Consider the following 12,662-nt stretch of genomic DNA (forward strand, 5'->3'; position numbering starts at 1 on the left):
TTATGGATCTGTCTCACCTGTAGAGAGGTATGTGCTGGTCATTGAGGGATCTTGAGCTGGAGTGAGTTCCAATGTTTCACCTGCACAGAGAAGCTGCACCAATAAAGATTTATATCTTAAGGTGCCCATACACTGCTCGATTCTCGTACGAGAATCGCGGGAAATCCCGCGATCGTACGAGAATCGAGCAGTGTGAACGGAGATGTGCGACCGTTTCTACTGTACGGTCGCACGTCTTTTGTCTAAGGAGCATGTTAGAAAACCAGCCGAGAATCGTACGATTTTCGGCTGGTTTGAACAGTGCTCAGGAGACAAATGCTGAATGGACCGGTGTCCGCACGCCCGTTCAGCATTGCGGTCATCGCAAGCCCGCCCCTCAGGGGGCCGGGCTTGCGATGATCGAGAGTGCGATCAGCCTGTCCAAGATGGGCAGATCGTACGTTTTTTTAAATCACTTTACAACTATCGCAAGACTAAGGTCTTGCGATGGTTGTACAGTGTATGGCCACCTTAAGGCCCCGTTCACATATAGCGAATTGTCGCGCGATTTCCGGCGCGATATCGCGCATTTTTGCCGCGCGATATTGCGAGAAGTCGCCGGCCAATGTTATTCAATGGAGCTGTCTTAACTCCATGTCGCGCGTCGCTCGTCGCGGTCGCGCGTCGCTTCTACCGGACCCTTTTTTCGGCGGATTTTGCGCGATTTTGCTTTTTTTCTATGGAGCCCGACGGGGAAGGTCGCGCTACCGTCGCTGGAACGTCGCCCCGAAAGTCGCGCTATCCTGGCCGTGCGGATCCGCTGCAAAAGGTATGTCGCTAGGTGTGAATGGGGTCTAAGTGCAGTGGGGAGCAGTGTTGGATCTACAAGGTATTATAGAGTGACCGGTCCTCTTTATAATGTACATCCATACTTCAATCACAGGTCCATCACCCCGTTTTGACTAAACTTGGAGGAGTCAGATTTTGGGGGTCACCCTATTGGCTGAGTTGGTGACAGTTGCTCCTCTGAATTCGACTTCTCCTGCCAGTAGGGAGTGAAGAGTGCCCAGCATTGTCTGTCACTTCCTGGATTCCTACACAGTCTGGACGGTGACAGGAAGTCAATGTGTCACCATTGGCCACGCCCACATTTTATCGCCCCAATTTTATGTCCCAGCCATTACTGCAATCACGGTGGCTCTGATCTATACAATATTTGTATTCATTGGAATGAATGAGGTCACATGATTATTATTATTCTTTATGATGTTTCTGGTCGGTTTTGTTTTCTTTTAATATTTACAAATATATATAAAAGGATATTTTGTATATTTTGTATTCATGAACTTTACAAATAACGACACAGTAATGACAGGGAGCATTGATGACTGAGGTCACTGGGTAAGATTGTAAGCCTTCTATGATAATCCTTTAGTTAAAGTGGACCTGTCATCAGATTCTCTTGGTAAGGGCAACTTGGAACAGATATGGGCAACCTGATGAGTAATGTTTAAGTCCAACACTTCCAGGAATGTGTTATCTCTCAGAGAGATCTCAGTACTCACCCTGACAATCTGCTTTCTCTCTCCAGAAGGCCCGAGCCATCTCTGTCCAGGCATCATCCAGGGTCCTCAGACTGTGTTCACAAAAGTCTGACACAGATCAAGCCCTGCTGCAGCCTCTCACCTTGTGACTTACTACAATGTTGCAGACTGATCCCTGGGGGAGGGGAGACTGAGGAAATGCTTATCGTGCATGCCACAGACTGATCACCGGGGGAGAGGAAATGCTTCCCCTGCATGCAACAGACTGATCACTGGGGTGAGGGAATGCTTCCCCTGCATGCAGCAGACTGATCACTGGGGGAGAGGAGACTGAGGAAATATTCCTTCCGACGTTCGGACATATTCAATCCTGAGCTCATCATTATATACCATTACTTCCTGTGTCACGCACTAGTGTCACTTAAACAGGAAGTGGGGCAATCTTTGTCAGTAGAAAAAAAGATAGCAAATAATAAAAAAAATGGACCGGGGTTCTACCTTCTCCTTTCTATTTTTAATTGCCATCTGCATCCCTTCTAGAAAGATCTTAGATTTCCTCTTACTTCCTGTTTCAGTGTCACTCAGACAGGAAGTAAGAAAAATCCTCTCCAGGGAGGACAAAGACAGAGTTTCTAACCCTTCCCTGCCCAATCTAAGAGAGTGTTTCATACCAGATCAAGGCTATAATGGCGGAACGCCTCAGCGAAGGAAAACCAGGAGCCGGATTTAATGATGTTGAACCGGTTTTATTGGTAAAATGGACACTAGGGGGTCACACGGTGGGGCATGCTTTTCCTCTTGAAGAACTTCCATTGGACTTTAATCGTAAGCATCCAGTCGTTGACGTATAGGCTTTTACAAGCCGATGGGCTGGCGTGCGCCTCAAAGGTAAGGGGGCGGACCCTCTCGGAGGGGCAGGGCTTGTGTGCCATGCGCAAGGGGCCTGCAATTCATTTGCCAGCCTTCTGGGCCTTCTGGGCGGACTTGGTGACCTTGCCGGCGCCGCCGCTCTTCTTCTCCACGTTCTTGATGACCCCGACAGCCACAGTCTGCCTCATGTCCCGTACGGCAAAACGCCCTGGAGGAGAGACGGTGGGGAGGAGCCTGTCAGCACTCAGCTAGAGATATTCATGTATGAGACATGTAACTTGCGCCCCTAATTTTGAAGTCCTGACTATTTTTGAAGCTCACATAATAGCCCCTCGTGGGCGGTGCCTAAGTCAGCAAGGCCACATAATGTTCCTCATGGGTGGTGCCTAGGGCAGCAGAATTAAAGGCCCAAGCCTCAAAATATACAAATTTGATAACATTTTATGTTCTTAATGTTGTTGCCTTCCTCTGGCCACCCCTGGACAGAAGGTTCTTCACTTGTGGGGTGGGCTAGTCTGCTTCCTGATGCCTGCACTGTCTTTCATTCAATGTGTTTGGGAATCAGGCACCTAAATCCTCTACTGTACAGGATAAAGGTGGATAATGTACGGAGTATTAAGAGCCTCTGACATAACCAATGGGCCGCACATAATATTCAGTATTTCTAATGTAAAAGAAGACTGTCAGAGGCTGTGGACATATTACAGGAGATGGTCAGAAGCTGTGGAGGTTCTGAAGGTATGGATGAAGAATGGAGACAGTCAGAGACAGGAAACATGTACATGAAACGTCTAGAGATTATTGCCCCTTTATAAATCAGTCCTTCTATGCCGACTAGACGGCGGGGGTCTAAAGGCAGCACAGCAAGTACCCAATGGCCGCATGTAGCCCTCAGGCAGCAGTTTGGGGAACCAGAGGTGTAGGGTCACCATCTTAAAGAAGAACTGCAACCTTGCATGGCAAGACTCCCATCCCTTGTTATCAGATGAGGTCATCGGATGATGTCATCTTTACATCCAGGCAAAGCGGAGAACAAAGGACACCACAGCGGAGCAGAGAACCCCCGAAACCCAGATATGACCCGTGGCCAAGATTTGTGAAGATGGCATTGCCTGGCTTTATGACACAAAGCCCTTGGTGACCCCCAAGCATAATATAGCCATTAAGGCCTACCAATTCATTAAAAATGTATTAGTGACCTCTTCCCTTTAAATGAGGCCCTTCCCAAACACAATGGTACCCCAATATCTAGACTGTGTACATGGCAGCTACTCACCAAGAGGAGGGTACTGGGAGAAGCTCTCCACACACATGGGCTTTCCAGGAATCATCTCTACGATGGCGGCATCTCCAGATTTCAGAGCCTTGGGGTTGTCCTCTAGTTTCTTACCGGAACGGCGGTCGATCTTTTCCTTCAGCTCTGCGAACTTGCAGGCGATGTGAGCGGTGTGGCAGTCAATCACGGGGGAGTATCCGGCACTAATCTGGCCTGGGTGGTTCAGGATGATCACCTGCATAGGAGGAGACAAAGGCAGCTGTAGGTGGGGTAGGGGAAAAAAGGGACAAAACAAGACTGAATGGGGAAGTCTTGACATGAAACCATGGCGTGCCACTGAAACATTATTTCAGTGATTTTGTTCCCTCAACGGCTTGTTACAGGTCTCCAGAAATCATGGGGAGGTTATCTCCATCCTCATTAGTCTAGACTCCACTAGAGGGTGCATGACACAATATTACTGAGCTCCATAGGAATGCATGGAGGCCAAATACAACTTAGCCTTCAGCTCAGATCTCAGCCAGTTCAAGGTTCCTCTAGGTGTAGGGATGGGAGCACCAATGAGGCTTCAGTAGGGGATCAGTGTGTGCCCAACTCCATACAAATCTGTTTTTGGCAGAGCTGGTCTTTGTAAATGTGAATACAGCAGAACGTTTTGTTTTTTTCAGCAGCTCAATGGGGATGCTTTCAAGACGGTTTACAGACCTGAGAGGTGAACTGGGCAGCCTCCTGAGGTGGGTCGGACTTGCTGTCCCCGCACACGTTGCCGCGGCGGATGTCCTTCACGGACACGTTCTTGACGTTGAAGCCAACGTTGTCGCCGGGCAGAGCCTCGCTGAGGGCCTCATGGTGCATCTCGACAGACTTTACCTCAGTGGTGATGTTCACGGGGGCAAAGGTCACCACCATGCCGGGTTTCAAGATGCCAGTCTCTACCCGGCCCACGGGAACTGTGCCAATACCTGCAGGGCATAGCGAAACCTTTGTCCAGCAAACACAGAAATACCAGCTAAGAAGGACTAATAGCAAGGAGCTTGGTTGAGCGTGCAACTAAATTTAGGGACCAGTCACATCGCTACCCTGTATTACAATTAATCTGATGAACCACCATATGTCTGTATCCCTCCAATTTATCCAGCTACTACCATCTGCTCTGTAGTCACATGACCATCCTAGAGGAGAGTAAAACCATTAAACTGGCTACCACCTTTCTTGTACTTTTTGATGTGTATCTCTAGCCAAACAATTTTTGGGTACAAACCAGGAAGTGAGAGGGAATATCTCTAAATTGAGTAAAATTCCCTCTTAATTGTCATAAACAACAAGTATCCCCATTGAAAGACTTCCCCTCTATTCCTGTTTTGGTGAGAACTGAGATTTTTGGATATTCTGTCACTTACAGTTCCAATGACAATGGCCACCAGTAGTGACAATGACCCCTCGCCACTCTTTCCAAAACTACATGTGGGCTGCCCATGTAGGACACATTCCACTATATCTGTATGATCTCCTTTAGATATATTTAAGAACCAAGTAGTCCAATGGCCTGCTGATTGGATACAACAGATTGTTTAGGTAGGCCCTCATTTGGTAGACCCTCATTTGGTAGGCCCTCATTTGGTAGGCCCTGTTGGTACAATAATAGTTAAATAAGCCCTCAAGTTAAATAGTTATTGATAAGTCTAAGGAAGGCTGTATGGAGCTTGTACAATAAGATTTTAGTGTATAAGGCCAACATAACACAATCCGTCCTTAGATGTCCTGCCCTGAAAATGGCCAATTTGAGCCTTAATGTCTGACCACCCTCTAATGCTGATGGCCACCAAAGTTCCTATGGTTATATGTAGCCAATGTGTGGTTGGGCGGTGTGGGTTGTGGTTGAGCTGTCCTCCTATCTCACATCACAGCTCTCCTACAGGAACCCTGCTTTGGAATTGAGCTGCTATAGTTCTGCTTACCTCCAATCTTGTAGACATCCTGGAGGGGCAGTCTGAGAGGCTTGTCTGTGGGGCGAGACGGGGGCAGGATTGTATCCAAAGCTTCTAGGAGAGAAACGCCATTGGCATTGCCTTCCTTCCTCTCCACCTTCCATCCCTTGAACCAAGGCATCTACAGAACCAAGAGGAACAGAAGAAACAAACAAAGAGCAGAAATCGATCAAAGGATGAGAAATCTTAATAGATGAATACAACATAAAAGTTCTAAAAAGTTTCAGGTGTTAACAGTAGTTAAGTCTTGTTGGATAATTGTTTAAGGAGGTCACTTCCTACACACAGCTAATGTTTTGTCCCAGCAAGAAACACAAAAGGCAAGCCCCAACAACATATAGCTATGTATATAAAAGGTGCTAATAATAAGCACCAAACATATTTAGATCAGACCAACATTTTCCTCCAACTTCAAAATGCCTGTTTTGGTCTTTTCAGGTGTTAGCATTAAGCAAACATAGTACAGTAAACTAAGCACCATTTGGTTTAATGGGCTATTTTCTGTGTCCTTTGCCTAAATATTTCTCACTAAATAGTGTTTCATCTTTCCCTGTTAGCTTGAACCAATAAGGAGCTGCAGGAGGTTGGGGTGGGGTGGGGTGGGGATTGGTTTCCCTGCCCTTGACTTTCTCATCATAAGTCAAGATTTGTATAGTGAAGTGTCGTGGAGTTCTCACGGCACTTAAGATGATGGCCAAAAATATGATTGAGCAACTGAGGGCACCTGCTTGTGATCCAAGAGGGTACATTGGCTGCCAACACTTAATGATAGGCTGTTCGGATCTGCTCCATCACTGATAGCCGGTGCACATGAGCTGGCAGGGTAGAGCCCACTGGCATGACTAAATCCTGACGCATGTCTTCTGTTTCAGTGTCTCAGCTGGCAACTGCCAATTCATGACTAAGCCCAGCTGCCTCCTACTCTGATTCTGTCTCATGCAATTAAGACCTCCTTTATCAGATATTTATGAAGGTTCTTCTGTGGTGACTAGAACACCTCTTGGGTATGATGGTCTTCAGTGGAGCCACCTTGGGGGTCATGGTCTAGTGGTTACCATGCAGAAAACCCTAACCTCACCACCACTGTCTCTGGTGAAGAACAAGTCTTCCAGGTACTCCACAATAATGCTTTATAGATTCATGCTAGTCTGGCACACTTTTTAAGGTTCTTCTGTGGTGACTAGAACACCTCTTGGGTATGATGGTCTTCAGTGGAGCCACCTTGGGGGTCATGGTCTAGCAGTTACCATGAAGTAAACCCTAACCTCCCCACCAATGTCTTTGTTGAGAACAAGTCTTCAAGGTACTCCACAATAACCTGCTTTATGGATTCATCTTACTCCTGGCACTCTTTATTAAGGTTCTTCTGTGGTGACTAGAACACCTCTTGGGTAAGATGGTCTTCAGTGGAGCCACCTTGGAGGTCATGGTCAAGGAGTAACCATGTAGCAAACCCTAACCTCACCACCAATGTCTCTGGTGCAGAAAAAGTCTTCAATGTACTCCACAATAATCTGCTTTTTGGATTCATCCTACTCCTGCCGCTCCAGGTGTCCCTCAAGTTCCAGCCATACTAGGGCTTCCTGCCCTCTCTCTAGTTCCTCTGTCTTGTTCCACCATCAGAGTCGGGGAAACAGACCTTCTCAACTGCCAATACCAGGCATGTAATAGTGACAATAGTGAACTTTAAAATAAACCTACGGCCACAACAATCTACTGTTGACTTGTCTCCAGGAGGCCATCTGGACCATTGCTTGCCTACCTAGTAAGTCTTAGACCTGGAAGAATGAGCACATTCTAAAACGTCCAACCACTTATCCTGGTCAGAGACTCACAAATATGTGAATAAAGGAATCAAGATGACTTCACCTTTCAAACAAGTCAGCAATGGCGGCCCTTATACTCTTATCAACACAGTTCCCCATTAAATATACTTTAACTGCGGATAATCTGAAAATGTTGATTCCTTAATCAATTACATACAGTCCTTCATATGAACCATGTGCCTATAGTGTCCCTTTATTGTCTCTCTTTAAGTTCACTGGCTCTGCGGGATGCCCACCCTCTTTTGGCAGCACAGTAATAATCTATTAAAGCCCCTTGAATGAGCGATGTAAAGGCCTTGTTTGGATGGCAGAGGTTCTGCTCGTCAGAGTCCTCCATGTTGGCAGACTGCCTCAGTCTTTTTATAACTGGCTTTATAGGATCCAATGTCTGCGGAGGGGCCAGATAGGCAGCAGTGATGACTCAGGTCCCCGATAACGATTGATAAACCGAAGCTTACTTTTCCCACCATGGACTGAGTTCCCGGGTCTGTACACCGGATGTGCCCATTATGAGGGGGTCCCACCATCCTTGTGCTGAGTTCCCGGGTCTGTACACCTGCTGTGCCCATTATGAGGGGCTCCCACCATCCCTGTGCTAAGTTCCCGGGTCTGTACACCTGCTGTGCCCATTATGAGGAGCTCCCACCATCCCTGTGCTGAGTTCCCGGGTCTGTACACCTGCTGTGCCCATTATGAGGAGCTCCCACCATCCCTGTGCTGAGTTCCCGGGTCTGTACACCTGCTGTGCCCATTATGAGGAGCTCCCACCATCCCTGTGCTGAGTTCCCGGGTCTGTACACCTGCTGTGCCCATTATGAGGAGCTCCCACCATCCCTGTGCTGAGTTCCCGGGTCTGTACACCTGCTGTGCCCATTATGAGGAGCTCCCACCATCCCTGTGCTGAGTTCCCGGGTCTGTACACCTGCTGTGCCCATTATGAGGAGCTCCCACCATCCCTGTGCTGAGTTCCCGGGTCTGTACACCTGCTGTGCCCATTATGAGGAGCTCCCACCATCCCTGTGCTGAGTTCCCGGGTCTGTACACCTGCTGTGCCCATTATGAGGAGCTCCCACCATCCCTGTGCTGAGTTCCCGGGTCTGTACACCTGCTGTGCTCATTATGAGGAGCTCCCATCATCCCTGTGCTGAGTTCCCAGGTCTGTACACCTGCTGGTGTCAGGTATAGAGCCGGAAGTTGTAGTGCATAATGTGATATTGCCAGTCTGCTGTGTTTCAGGCACTGGGCGCTGGAGAGGGAGGTGCTTAGGCAGCTCACAGAGGAAAGCAAGCATGCGTCATAGAAAGCTGCAGAGGTACACATGTGCATAGAGGTGCCACCCCCGACAATCATGAATGCATTAAGCTTTAGTAGAGTTGTGCCAGTGCAGTGCCCAGTGTTACCCAGCAGGGTGAGTCCATGTCTGTCATGTCACTTACATTGGGGGATGGTTCCAGCATGTTGTCCCCATGCCATCCAGAGATGGGCACAAAGGGCACAGTGGACGGGTTGTAGCCAATCTTCTTGATGTAGGCGCTGACCTCCTTCACTATCTCATCATAACGCTTCTCGCTGTACGGTGGCTCGGTAGAGTCCATTTTGTTGATGCCAACGATGAGCTGTTTGACGCCCAGGGTGTACGCCAGCAGGGCATGCTCTCGGGTCTGCCCGTTCTTGGAGATGCCAGCCTCAAACTCACCCACACCGGCTGCCACGATCAGTACCGCACAGTCCGCCTGGAGGGGGAGGAAAGAAAGAGTTTATCTAGTGGAAATATCTGAGTCAATCCAGTGTTATCTATCACATCCATCTATTTCATACCAATCCATCCATCTGTCTCATATCTATCACATCCATCCATCCCATATCTACCAATCCATCAATCCATTCATCCATCCGTCTCATATCTACCCATCCATCCATTTCATACCAATCCATCCATCCCATATCTAACAATCAATCCATCCATTCATTCATCCATCTATCTCATATCTATCCTTCCATCTATTTCCTACCTATCCATCCATCTCATATCTACTAATCCATCCATCCATTTTATACCATTCCATCCATCCATATCATATCTACCAATCCATCCATCTATGTCATATCTACCAATCCATCCATCTATTTTATACCAATCCATCTCATATCTACCAATCCATCCATCTATCTCATATCTATCCATCCATCCATCTATGTCATATCTACCAATCCAGTCATCCATCCATCTCATATCCATCCATCCATCTTTCTCATATCTACCAATCCAGTCATCCATCCATCTATGTCATATCTATCCATCCATCCATCTATGTCATATCTACCAATCCAGTCATCCATCCATCTCATATCCATCCATCCATCTTTCTCATATTATCTACCAATCCAGTCATCCATCCATCTCATATCTATACATCCATCCATCTATCTATTTCATATCTACCAATCCAGTCATCCATCAATCTCATATCCATCCATCTTTCTCATATCTACCAATCCAGTCATCCATCCATCTATGTCATATCTATCCATCCATCCATCTATGTCATATCTACCAATCCAGTCATCCATCCATCTCATATCCATCCATCCATCTTTCTCATATTATCTACCAATCCAGTCATCCATCCATCTCATATCTATACATCCATCCATCTATTTCATACCTATCCTTCTATTCATCTGCCTACTAGCCACCAATCCATCCATCGATGTCATATCTATCCATCCATCTCATATCTATCCACCCACCCATCCATCCATCCATTCATTGTCTAACAATCTATCTATCTATTTATCTATCTATCTATCTATCCAATCATCCTTCCACCCATCCATCTCTCCTTCCACCCACAGATCCCTCCACCCATCCACATATCCAGCCACCCATCCTACCTGTGATGTCCCGGTAATCATGTTCTTGATAAAGTCCCGATGTCCGGGAGCATCGATGATGGTGATGTAGTATTTGGTGGTCTCGAACTTCCACAGAGAGATGTCGATGGTGATCCCTCTCTCCCGCTCGGCCTTCAGTTTGTCCAGAACCCAGGCGTACTTAAAGGAGCCCTTCCCCATCTGTCAGGAGAGGAGATCACACACATTACTGGGCTACACCCGGGTTATAGGGAGACTCGTCCATCTTGTTTTAGTATATATATACACTTATATACTTTTCCATCTCAAAGTATCTGAAAGAATGACCAACCAACCAACCAATCGCAGTCAGCCTTTCGTCTTCCATTGCATTGAATCAGATTGGAGCCTGAGGGCAATAGGAATGATTGCCATTCATGTTACCAGGAGAATCATGTCGTCCAGATTTTGATATCACTCCAGGATACCATGTGAGGTTGGTTAGGATAGATACAGACCAGTAATAGCCTATGTCTGTAGAGTACTCCCATGATGCATTGCTGCTCGGCATCACCTGCAAACTTTGTATCCAAAACTGTTACATGTTAATAGATTTTAATGCTCTTAAAGTGAAAGTTTAACTTCAGCTCAAGTCTATTTCAGAAAAATTCCATAATAGAAGTCAAGAGGGGGGGTTAGACTAAAATCTGCCCTTTTGTTTGCATACAGACCATTGCATGGTGCTCCCGTTCAGGTGACCTCAAGCATGTCACATGACCCACATGGAGTCTCCATTGGGGAGCCATGTATACACATTATATATGCAGCATGTGCATGTATGTTTAGAGATATATATATATATATATCTAAACATTTATACAATGTTTCTTATATCAGTTTGGACTTTTCAGAATATATAAAAACCAGGACACAAGACTGGTTTCTGGTTCCCTTTCCCATCTACAAAGGGCGATTGTTCATTTTAACCCATACAGACAATAATATAACAGAGGGCGCGGTGTTCTCGGCGGTCCGAGCGAGCTCGGTGCCCGTTAAGGGGTTAAGGTCACCGATACCCCCGGCGCATCGGCTTGTCTCGCGTTCCCTAGCTGTGTGCGTAGCTGATAGGACAGTGTGCCCTCTGCGAGGCGCTCAGCGAATGGAGCCTTCCAGCTCGGCTATAATTAAACCTGGCAAGCGGCGGCTCTCTCCGCACCCAGCTGCTTCTGTTGATCACTGCGGCCGGGCGCGGAGATCTCTAGAACACAACGCTTTCTCTGAGAGCCGCCGCCATTTGCATCCCGGCTTCTCCTGGGCCTCTGCTGAGTCAGTCTTGGATGAACGGCGGGGGGGTGATTCCTGCCGGTTACCGTCCAGGGTCACTCTCATCTGCCTATAGCACAGTATTCCTATAACTGGGAGGGTAAGGCAGGCCGTGCCTGTGGCTATGAGAGTCTTGCAATCCCTCACTGAGGCTTGTAGTTCCACCACAGCTGGAGGTGCCGAGGTTGCCGCCCCCTGGCCTAAAGGAAACCCGTGCTTAGATAAATATGGGCACTGCCACTTGTGAAAATAATAAGTGGCAATGTCAAAGGATAAAAATGAAAGCTGAGCAACTCATATTGAGAGCATGAGGTAGGATAAGAGCATTTGTTTTGTTTTTACATTTGGTAACCGACAAGCTACATTAGGATCCTGATTCATTTAGCTGGAATACAGATGTGCCAAGAAGCACTTAAGGCAAAAATAACATTAGATAAGAGGACACTTTAGCATGCCTTAAGTGCACTTCAAGATGCCTTTACTGCAGGATGATGAATCAGGGCCCACGTCTCCGCCTCTCCCCTTTGCCCTCACCTCAGCCGCCTCCTTCTCGAACTTCTCTATCGTCCTCTTGTCGATGCCTCCGCATTTGTAGATCAGGTGGCCGGTGGTGGTGGATTTGCCGGAGTCCACGTGGCCGATGACCACAATGTTAATGTGCGTCTTCTCTTTCCCCATCTTCCTGGGGGTGTTGCTGTGTAGCAGATGAGGGAATCTGAAGGAAAAGCATACTCAGTTACCTTCTCCAACTAACCCACTCCTTACCCAACTGCTGTGGCAGTTACTAGGCCTAGTGAAGGTGTCACCCTCCCCTGTGGGGATTCGCATAACTGGGGAGTCCAATGAACTCAGAGCCTTGTGGGAGGAGCACAGACACTAATGAAGGAGGGAGAGAGAGAGAGAGAGGAGAGAAAAACAGACAGATAGATAGATAGATAGATAGATAGATAGATAGATAGATAGATAGATAGATAGATAGATAGATAGTCATTACATATGTAGG

General features: G+C 47.2%; 1 protein-coding gene across 1 annotated transcript; it reads right to left on the reverse strand.

The window, feature by feature from the left end:
• Positions 1–2,248: 2,248 nt before the first annotated feature.
• Positions 2,249–12,381, reverse strand: EEF1A2 (eukaryotic translation elongation factor 1 alpha 2). The gene is made up of 7 exons (XM_018560168.1): positions 12,194–12,381; positions 10,379–10,558; positions 8,920–9,216; positions 5,628–5,778; positions 4,375–4,631; positions 3,670–3,904; positions 2,249–2,601 (listed from the first exon to the last, which is right to left on the reverse strand). Exons 1-7 carry the CDS (start codon positions 12,335–12,337, stop codon positions 2,474–2,476), a joined length of 1,392 nt encoding a protein of 463 aa, XP_018415670.1. The 5' UTR covers positions 12,338–12,381; the 3' UTR covers positions 2,249–2,473.
• Between the last annotated feature and the right edge of the window lie 281 nt (positions 12,382–12,662).

Source organism: Nanorana parkeri, unplaced genomic scaffold, assembly GCF_000935625.1.
Source record: "Nanorana parkeri isolate BGI_ZX_2015 unplaced genomic scaffold, ASM93562v1 scaffold17, whole genome shotgun sequence".
NCBI lineage: Eukaryota > Metazoa > Chordata > Amphibia > Anura > Dicroglossidae > Nanorana > Nanorana parkeri.

Excerpts from the sequence above, each read along its gene's own strand:
- EEF1A2 (XM_018560168.1), bottom strand. The coding sequence starts at position 12,337 with ATGGGGAAAGAGAAGACGCACATTAACATTGTGGTCATCGGCCACGTG. Across the intron at positions 10,559-12,193 it reads TCGAGAAGGAGGCGGCTGAG|ATGGGGAAGGGCTCCTTTAA; the intron begins GTGAGGGCAAAG and ends CTCTCCTGACAG. Across the intron at positions 4,632-5,627 it reads GGATGTCTACAAGATTGGAG|GTATTGGCACAGTTCCCGTG; the intron begins GTAAGCAGAACT and ends TATGCCCTGCAG.